The 10,675-nt window shown below is 42.6% G+C and overlaps 1 protein-coding gene across 6 annotated transcripts in view; it reads right to left on the minus strand.

The window, feature by feature from the left end:
* sh3d21 (SH3 domain containing 21) overlaps nt 1–10,324 on the minus strand; it is a 128,182-nt gene extending 117,858 nt beyond the window's left edge. For all 6 annotated transcript variants that reach the window (XM_043717920.1, XM_043717919.1, XM_043717918.1 and 3 more), the window contains exons 1-2: nt 10,240–10,324; nt 5,882–6,042 (exon numbers count right to left, since the gene is read on the minus strand). In XM_043717920.1, the coding sequence (XP_043573855.1) occupies nt 5,882–6,042; nt 10,240–10,243 (165 nt within the window). In that variant the 5' untranslated portion in view covers nt 10,244–10,324. The remainder of the gene's footprint in view (nt 1–5,881; nt 6,043–10,239) is intronic.
* Nucleotides 10,325–10,675: the final 351 nt, after the last annotated feature.

Here is a 10,675-nt window from a genome sequence, read left to right on the forward strand (position 1 = left end):
TTCATCCCTTGTGGTTGGAGGGTTCCTAGGCGGATGATGAGTCGCTCTTCCTCCAGGCATCGTGTTGCCATGGTCTGGCAATGGAGGAGGCCAAGGACCTGCATGTCCTTGGTGGAGTGGGAGGGGGAGTTAAAGTGTACAGCCACGGGGTGGTTGGGTTGGTTGGTGCGGGTGTCCCAGAGGTGTTCTCTGAAACGTTCCGCAAGTAGGCGGCCTGTCTCCCCAATTTAGAGGAGGCCGCATTGGGTGCAGCGGATACAATAGATGTCCAGGACTGTTCTCAGCAGCATTTCAGTAAGCCGGTTCCATTTCTAATCATTGTAAGCAGTGTTGGAAACACCTCTTTGAAGTAATGTTTCTATCAGGACCTTGAAATCTGAAATTCGAATAATTGATATTTGGATAATCGAGATTCCTCTGTAATTGTTTTATGCATATCTTGCTTAGATTTAAAATTCCCCAACCTCTTGCATCATCCAGTTACACTCACAATGCATTGATTCCAGTAAAATAAGGTAAAACAGTTCCAAAAACAGAAACTGAGCTCTGAGGAAAGGTCACTTGATCCCTAAACTTTAGCTCTGATTTCTCTTCACAGATGCTGCCAGACTTGCTGAACTTTTCCAGCAATTTCTGTTCACAGCATCCACAGTTCTTTCAGATTTTTTTCAGATAAAAATTGTTTGTTTGAGTTGGCCATTCACCAACAAAATATGATACCTCACGCACACGCACACCCAGGGTCTGAAGGACGTTCAGACAAAAACTATTTCAAAGCCCATTCTCCACTAGCAGAACTTACAACATTCAAGAAGCTCACCACCATCCAAGACAAAGCAGCCTGATTGATTGGCACCTCGTCCACCAACTTTCCCACCAGCAGCCATCTACAAGGTGTACTGCACCAATTCACCACAGCTCCGTCAATGGCATGTTCCAAATGCAATGACATTCCCACCTTGAAGGACAAGTGCAGAGTTTTTTTTTAACCATTCACAGAATGAGGGTGACACTGGCTAGGCCAACATTTATAGCCTGAAGGACAGTGAGGACTCAACCACATGGCTGTTGGTTTTGGAGTTCCATTTCGGCAAGACCAGGTACAGAAGTTAGTTTCCTTGCTAAAGGGCATTAGTGAACCAGATGGGTTTTCCTTGACAACTGGCGATGGATTTGTTAAACTTTTATTTCCTTTCAATTGAATTCAAATGAGCAGGATTCGAACCCTGGGCCCTAGAATGTTATTTGGGTTTTAGAATGAACAATCCAGTGATAGTACCACTAAGCCATCATCTCTCCTTATGTTGCAGTTCCTTCACTGTTACTGGGTGAATATTCTGAAAGTCCCTCCCTCACTGCGCTGTCCCTACACCAAATGGACCACGGCAGTTCAAGAAGGCAGATCACCATCATCTTCTCAAGGGCATTTAACAAAGGACAATAAATGCTGGTATAGCCAGAAATGCCCACATCCCATTAATGAATAAATATATTATTGACATTCGATGTCTCCCCTATGGCATCAGGGTAGTATTAACTCATAGGTGACCCAATGTACAGGAATGCCCAATTACAAATGCACCCAGGACTTTGTCTAACGCAGAGCATGAATACACCCAGATAGAGAAGAAAAGTTTGGCGGTCATATTTGGAGGCAGGTAGCTCCACCTATAACTTTACAGGAAATGAGGAAGTGGCCAAGGCATTAACAGGTATTTTGTGTTGGTCTTCACAGTGTAAGACAGAAATAACATGTCAATGACCGATGACAAGGAGGTCATGGCAAGTGAGGACCTGGAAACAATCATTATCACAAAGGGTAAGCTAATGAAGCTAAAGGTAGACAAGTCTCCTGGCCCTGATGGAATGCGTGCCGAGAACTAAAATAAAAGGCAGGTGAAATAGCAAATGCACTCGTGGTAATTTACCAAAATTTGCTGGATTCTGGGTGGTTCCAACAGATTGGAAAACAGCAAATGTGACATCACTATTTAAAGCAGTAGGTAGACAACAGATGAATAACTATCAGCCCATTCGCTTAACTCCTATAGTGGGGAAAATGTTTGAATCTATCAACAAGGAAGAAATAATGAGACATCTGCATAAAAATTGTCTCATCAGGCAAACATAATATGGGTTCATGAAGGGCAGGTTATGTTCAACTAATTTACGGGAATTCTTTGAGGACGTTATGAGTGCGGTAGACAATGGGAAACTGGTGGATGTGGTATATCTGGATTTCCAGAAGACATTTGACAAGATGCCACATGAAAGGCTGCTGCATAAGATAAAGGTACATGGTGTTACAGGTAATGCACAGGCATGGTAGAAGATTGATTAACTAACAGAAAGCAAAGAGTGGGAACAAATAGGTGTTTTTCTGGCAATCAGTGACTAGTGGTGTGCCTCAAAGATCAGTGTTGAGACCACAATTGTTTCCAATTTATATAGATGATTTAGAATTGGGGACCAGGTGCAGTGTTTCAAAGTTTGAAGATGACAGTAAAATGAGTGGTAGCACAAAATGTGCAGAGGACACTGCTTGTCTACAGAGGGATATAGATAAGTTAAATGAGTGGGTAAGGGTCTAGCAGATGGAGTACAATGTTGGTAAATGTGGAGTCATTCATTTTGGCGGGAATTACAGCAAAATGGATTATTATTTAAATGGTGCAAAATTGCAGCATGCTGCTGTGCAGAGGGACCTGGGTATCCTTGTGCATGAATCACAAAACATTGGCTTGCAGGTGCAGCAGGTGATTAAGAAGGCAAATGGAAGATTGTCCTTCATTGCTAGAGAGATGGAGTTTAAAAATTGCAGCTGTACAGGCTGTTGGTGAGGCCACATCTGGAATACTGTGTGCAGTTTTGGTCTTCTTACTTGAGAAAGGACGTACTGGCACTGGAGGGGGTGCAGAGGAGGTACACTAGGTTGATTCGGGAGTTGAGGGGTTGGCTTATGAGGAGAGACTGAGTAGATTAGGAGTCTACTCGTTATAATTTAGAAGAATGAGGGGGGAGTTTTATAGAAACATTAAAATTATGAAGGGCATGGGTAAGATAGGAGCGTGGAGGTTGTTTCCACTGGCAGGTGAATCTTTGAATTAGGGGGCATAGCCTGAAAATAAGGGGGAGCAGATTTAGGACTGAGTTGAGGGGGAACCTCTTCACCCAAAGGGTTGTGAATCTGTGGAATTCCCTGCCCAGTGAAGCAGTTGAGGCTTCCTCATTGAAGATTTTTTTTAAGGCAGAGATAGATGGTTTTCTGAAGATTTAAAGGGATTAAGGATTATAGTGAGCAGGTGGGTAAGTGGAGCTGAGTCTATGAGAAGGTCAGCCAGGATCTTACTGCATGGTGGTGCAGGCATAAGGGGCTAAATGGCCTACTCTTGTTCTAGTTCTTATGTTGTTATGTTCTTTTGTAAATTTGTAATAATAATGGACCACAAAGCCCTGCTAGGTCTATTTAAAAAGGACAAATCAGTGCTGCCCATAGCTCCAGGCCAAATTCAGTGGTGAGCTTTAATAATCAGTGCATAAAATTACAAGTTGGAACATTGCACGGGAGGCCAAATAGCAAATGTGGATGTATTGACCACCTTCCCCTGGCAGAGACACCACTGGTGGTACAGCCACTGGAAGAGTCTGTAGTAGTTTTAAAGGCTCTAGACAGAGTCACAGCTGACAAAATCAGACTTTGGATGCAGAACATGGAATATAGATCATTACAGCACCGTACAGGCCTTTCGGCCCTCAATGTTGTGCCACCTATGGCATCAATCTGAAGCCCATCTATCCTACACTATTCCAGTTTCATCCATATGTTTATGGTCTAGTCTAGTTCTGAAACAGCTGGTGGTGATGGGGGAAACCAAAGGGATGTAGCGACTGTAATGAAGTCAGGCAGGTGGACCACATAGAATAAGAGTTCCCTGATTGGGGCTGTTAACCTGGTCCTGACAGATAAGAACAGGAGTTTTACAGGTTCTGTTCTCTCTGAGAGCTGGCTCTGAGAGAGCTGGATCAGTGTCAAGGACTTACTACATGTAAATAAATGGTGACATAGCGACAGGATACCGGTCTCTGGGGTTATTTCACTTGGATTGCCATTCTGGTTGGATACATTGCTGGAGATTTGATCACAAGATTTCCTCCTCAAAAACACCTTCCTGCAGCCCCATCAAACCTCATTCCCCCTCCAACTGCCATATTGCTTCCACACTCAATCAAAGTGGGACAAGAAATAATAACACGTCATCTTTTATAATGCTTCTATCGTTTTTTCTCTCAAGTTGCTCACTATAGAGATTTAGTTTTGGTTCCTGCAGTGTTCAGGACAATTGTGGAGGTTTGGTAACAGTAGCCTATCCTTGTGATACTGAGACACACAGATTGAACTCATGGTCTGGAGTGGTTGGAATCAGGGTAGTATTTCTATGCCTCAGTCCTCTCCTCGTGGCAGGGGGAGAGGACAACTTTGCTTTAAGCTTGTACTCCTTGTGTGTGTGTATATGGAATTTTGGATAGGGAAACGGAGGAGTCACAAATTCACGTCTTATCGACATCTTGTGGCTGATCAATTATCACTTGTAAGGACACCACAGACAGAACAGCAAGGTTCGGTCTCAGGCTGTTTGACTTCACAGGACAACAGCTAGCAAGCTGATTGTTTGCTCAGACAGCCTAGAAGTAAGAAGCACAAATCTGAAGGAGAACTGACACATGAAGCAGAGAGACTGGATCGGTTGGGACTATAATCACTGGGGTTTAGCTGAACAAGGAGGTTCTCATAGAAACCTGTAAAATTCTAACAGGGTGAGACAAGGTAGACACAGGCAGGGTGTTCCTGATGACCAGGGGAGTCCAGAACCGGGGGCTCACAGTCTAACAATGCGGGGTAAGCTGGTTAGGACGGAGATTAGGAGTGATCGCTTCACCCAGAGAGTGTTGAGCCTGTGGAATTCTCAAACACTGAAAGCATTTGATACCTAAACATTAAGTGATTTTAAGAAGGTGATAGGTTTAGTTTCTAAGGATATGGGGATCAAAAGGTCTAGGGGGAAAACAGGAAGAGGGTAGAGTCAGCAATGGTCATATTGAATGGCCAAGCAGGCTCAAAGGGCTGAATGGCCTCCTCCTGCTCCTATTGTCTATATTTTTATGAATGAGTTCAGAGCAGAACGGCAGAGTGAGACAGGGATGTAATCAAAACACAACCGTTAGCTTCCCACAAGGGAAGTTGTTGTTTGGTGAATAGCTGTCTTTGATAAGCTTTGAGTTTATTTCTGGTGTAATAAGTGAAGACATTGTAGGGAGCATTAGTCTGGAGGAATCTGCATCCTGTGGCTTGTTGGAATGCCAGGATAGTTCTCTTGTGTGGAAAGCTACAGCAGCTCAGGTTTCCGGGTTTCAGTCATGGTTAGTGCCACTTCGTCCAGACAGAAAGGTTGAGAGCTACAGGAAGTTTGAAAACGTGACCAGTCTGCAGCTTAAAGGTGTACTGGCACAGAGAGAAAATGGATTAGTGTCAGACAGTGCAGGAGGCCCAGGCTTCTGAGAAAGGGTTACGTTGGATTAGAAACAATATCCCCTGATGCTGCCAGACCTGCTCGGCTTCTCTAGCACTTTCTGTTTTCAATTCAGATGCCTGGCATTCCACAGCAGTTAATTTTATTTTAGTTTTGACATTGATTTGTTTTCCCTGACATCAGAGATATTTTTCTAGCCAACCTGTTCAGGGACGTTATTACAAGAAGGTGGGATTTGAACCTAGGCCTCCTAGCTCAGAGGTCAGGACACTACCACTGCACCAAACGCACTCACCATTCCCACCATCACATTCTAGCTCCAGCCTCTGTTTATTCTTTGGAGAGTCACTTACCTTGAGGAATATTCTTGGGAACCGGCCCCTCCTCCCATTCAGCTCTCCTTCCCACCAGCCGTCCTCTTCCGTGCACTTAGAATTCTTGATGATGTCCCCAACCTCAAAACTCAGCTCATCGCCTTCCTGGCTCTGAAAGCTGCTCACAGCAATCAATTCCACTAAGGGTGACAAAAACAGGAAGAGGAGCAGTTAGGAAGAGAACAAATGCAGAAAGCTGGTGACTGACTGAGCGCATGTACCCCAATGGTCATCAGACCAACTTGTACACTGAGTGCAATAACTGCACAGCATGGCTCTTGTCACCCACCCCATCATCAGTGGAAACAATCTCTACTCATTTACTTTATCAATATTCTTCCTAATCTTGAACACCCCCATTAAAACCTGGAAAGTGTCTCAACAACTAAGTCTTACTAACTTTTATTGATGCACCATTATCTGGATGCATCACACCTTACTATGGTAACTGCTCTTCCCAAGGTTGCAAGAAATTACTGAGCTGTGAACACAGTCCAGTCCATCACACAAACCAGCCTTCCATCCAGTGACTCTGTCGTCACTTTCAGCTGCCTCAGAAAATCAGCAAATATAATCAAAGATCCCTCCCACCCTGATTATACTCTCTCCAACCTTCCTCCATTGAGGAGAATATATAAAAGATTAAAAACACGTACCAACAGATTCAAGAACATTTCTTCCCTGCTGTTAACCGACTTATGAATGGACCTCTCATGTATTAGAGTTGATCTTTCTCTGTACCTTCTCTGTAGCTGTAACATTAAATTCTGCATTCTGCTCTATTACCCTGATGTGATGTAAGGTATGATTTGCGTAGATAGCACATAAAACAATACTTTTCACTGTGTCTGGGTACATGTGACAATAATAGAGAAGCATCAAAAACCAAATCAAATCCAACAAACAAGATTGGGGTGACTGACACAGAGACCAACAGTCACCCAACTTCGGACTCTTTTATAACGTATAATTATATTGGTCAGTCATGGTAACCCCTGTCCCCTTTTGAATGTTTCCTCACAGGAACATATAAACAAGAGGAGGCTAATTAGCCCCCCCGAGCCCATACCCTTGTTTAGTTTGATCAGAGCTGCTCTCTATTTTAGCTTCACCCACCTGCTTTGATTCCATAATCTTAACCAAACAAAATTCTAACAACTTCTTTTTTCACATTTTCAGTTGGGCTCACGGCCTCAAAAGATTTTGTGGTGATTGTATTTTGCAGATTTCCATTAGGCCTTTGAGTAAAGTTGTGCTTCCTGACAACCTCTCTCTACCAATTCCCATTCCCAACAACTCAGCTTTGATTCCAAGAGTAACTGACAGGTACATGGATAGGAAAGCTTTAGAGGGTTATGGCAAAGTTCAGTTTGGAAAACATGGTCAACATGGACAAGTTGAAACGAAAGGCCTGTTTCCTTGCTCTATGACTCTATGACATGGTGCCTGTATATGCATTTCCACAAAAGGAAATAATTTCTCTTGATCTCATCTATCAAATCCTTTAATCATCTTAAACACCTCAAGGATAAATCTGCTTAATCTTCTAAATGCAAAGAAACACATTGCTGATGTAACTCTTTTAATGAATGTAATATTCTAGTGATGCCATGCAAGACCTCATCTGAGACCACTTTCTCTCTACCAATGTGCAGTGGTGAGGACTAATCGAAGTAATCTAAGTGGGATCTAATCAAACTTTCTATTGCTTAAACATTATTCCCCATCACCCCTTTTTATTCCAGCCGCTTGAAATAAAGGCCAACATTCCAGTCAGCAGTTTGTTTACTGTATCTGCTCACTAGCTTTCAGTGATTGCTATCCATCCACAGTTGATATTATTGCACCATTTAGAAAAGGCTCTGCGTCCTCCTGGGTCCATAATGGGCAACTTCATATTTTGCCCATTCACTTTCACATAAACCTGTAAAACAGGAGCAGGAGTAGGCCATTCTGACCCTCAAGCCTTCTCCACCATCCAATAAGATCACAGCTGACCTATTTGTGTTTAGAATTTTACATTTGCGTCTAAACCCGTAATCTTGGACTCCCTTCGTCAAACAACAACCTATCTTAGTTGTTTTTGTAACTTCTTGTTCCTGCTTATATTATATACCATGCAACCCTAACTTATTATTGTCAACAAGTTTAGCCTGATAACCCTCTATTCCTTCAGCTGGTTAATTCAGAAGAATAGTGAAACACTCAGTACAATCTCTGCCCATATTTTGCCAATTTGAGGAGCTACCCATTCTGCAGCCTCGGTCACTGTTCTGAAACATGTTGCCTCCAATTCCACACACTCTCATTTTTGTTAACAATTGATGTTCGTTTTCACTTCTTACTTTAAAAGGAAACTTCCAAATACAATTTCATTTTGGTTACATCATTTGCTTGTTAAAAAAAGGCTTATATGCCTGTAGAGAAACAAAATTACTCTATCACAGAAATCAAACTCTAATTAAAATAGGTATTGAATCTGTTCCAACAGAATTCAAAAATCAGTCAGTGAGTCACCCCCTGAGTACAAATCCTCATCTAAAGTTCCAATTCCTATTAATGTTCTCACAGAGATGTGCAAAAATGTACAGCTGATTTGTCCCGCGCCTTTTCCTTAAATGCATCCAAAAGTAACATTGATACAGGGAGAATAAATGTAAAACTCACTATTCCTGATGCTCTTTACTATGGTTAGAATTTTTTGAGATGAGATTTTATCAAAGTAGATCTGCTCATTAAAATTCCTCGATGCCTGGTTTAGTCAGAGTAATACAGCACAGAAACAGACCCCTCGATCCAACTAGTCCATGCCAACCATAATCCCAAACTAAATAGTCCCACTAGCCGGTGCCTGGTCATATCCCTCCAAACTTTCCTATTCACATACTTGTTCAAATGTCTTTTAAATGTTAAGTTTTTATTCCTGATGAAGGGCTTTTGCCCAAAACGTCGATTTTGCCTGTCCTCGGATGCTGCCTGAACTGCTGTGCTCTTCCAGCACCACTGATCCAGAATTTTAAATGTTATAACTGTACCTGCATCCTCTTGCAGTTCATTCAACATACGGATCATTCTCTGTGCAAAATAATTGCCCCTCATATCCTTTTTAAATCTTTCTCCTCTCACCTTAAAAATAAGACCACTATTTTAGAAATCCCCAACCTTAGGGAAAAGACATTTGTCATTCACCTTTTCCATGCCCCTTATGATTTTATAAACCTCAATAAGGTCACCCCTCAGCCTCCTATGCTCCAGTGAAAGAGGTCCCAGTATTTCCAGTCTGTTTTATGTCTTGAACCCTCCAATTCTGGCAACATTCTGGTAAATCTTTTCTGAACCCTCTCCAGCTTAATAACATCCTTCCTAAAACAAGGTGATCAGGACGGTACACTTTACACCAGAAGAGGCCTCACCAATGTGAGGCACGGTGGCACGGCGGCACGGTGGTACAGTGGTTAGCACTGCAGCCTCACAGCGCCTGAGACCCGGGTTCAATTCCCGCCTCAGGCGACACCTCAACATGACTTCCCAACTCTTATACTCAAAGGTCTGAGCAATGAAGGGAAGTGTGCTAAACATCTTAACCACCCTATCCACCTGTGATGCAAACTTCAAAGAATGATGTAGCTGAACATTATTTTAAACAGGCATCTCATCAAAAAGGTCTGCATTCTTTAGACAATCATAGCAGGCAAGGTGTTCAAAAAGGATGGAACTAAGTTGGACCTTAAATGAAAGCTTTCTGGAACTTCCTAAGTAACATTGAGAGACACTGCCCCAGGCCTGTTAGCTATCGCCACCAAAACAAAACCATCAGCTAGACTCATGAGACATTATTTACTGTTTACAAATACACAAGGACTCTCTGATCAGTTTGTTTTCATTCAGCCCCCCTCGTTGCTAATAATAGATACTCATAGGTCACTGTTGGGGCTAGATGCTCTCTCTACACAGATGTAGCCTACCTCGGACAGTTCCCCCTCCAAACCTGTTAACTCACATTGTCCATCCACGTGGATTACAACTTATCCTTGCATTATTTTAAATAGCACAACCTAACCTCCACAAACACTAACCTCTGTAAGTCTGGTAAACCAGGGTATTTAGAATCAAGTGAATAACCAGTAAAGCCACGCACACTAAATATCGTTTGAATAGTTTACAATTTTCTATCACAAAAAAATTGATAAAATAATGTACGAATAACCAGACTGTAGTTAAACGTCTATATGGTGTTGACATTACAGCAGCACATGCCAGGAATTGCTTCACTGTAACTCCACCAAAACAGAATAGCCGAAACAGATTGTGATGTAGTTAAACTGAACAGCTCATACCCATTTTGTGCTCTGCGATACACTTCCACTGAACCAGCTGAGGAACAACTTCAAAATGCACAACTCAAAACCGAGACAAGCATTTAAGGCGGACTCCAGAGGTGTCTGTCGACTTAAAATTACCAAGTAACTGTGAGTCAGAATGTGCCTGGGGGAGGGCTGGCAGCCACACGAACAGGTGGGACAGGTTTGGGGAAGCTATTTTAAAGCTTAAGAAAAGAAGCATTTCCTGGTGGAATACTGCTTTGTAAAACTAGAAAGCTGGGGGAGAAAAACAGCAACATTGAGTCAAAAGTGAGGGGGAAAAAAAGCTTGCTCTGATGACCTCCCAGTTATACCAAAATGCTCCTCAGTCAATGAAGGACTTTGTGAAATATCAACATACTTACCACCCCCTTAACCCCCTACACACATACCCCACACACACACACTCACC

Source organism: Chiloscyllium plagiosum, chromosome 27 (assembly GCF_004010195.1).
Source record: "Chiloscyllium plagiosum isolate BGI_BamShark_2017 chromosome 27, ASM401019v2, whole genome shotgun sequence".
NCBI lineage: Eukaryota > Metazoa > Chordata > Chondrichthyes > Orectolobiformes > Hemiscylliidae > Chiloscyllium > Chiloscyllium plagiosum.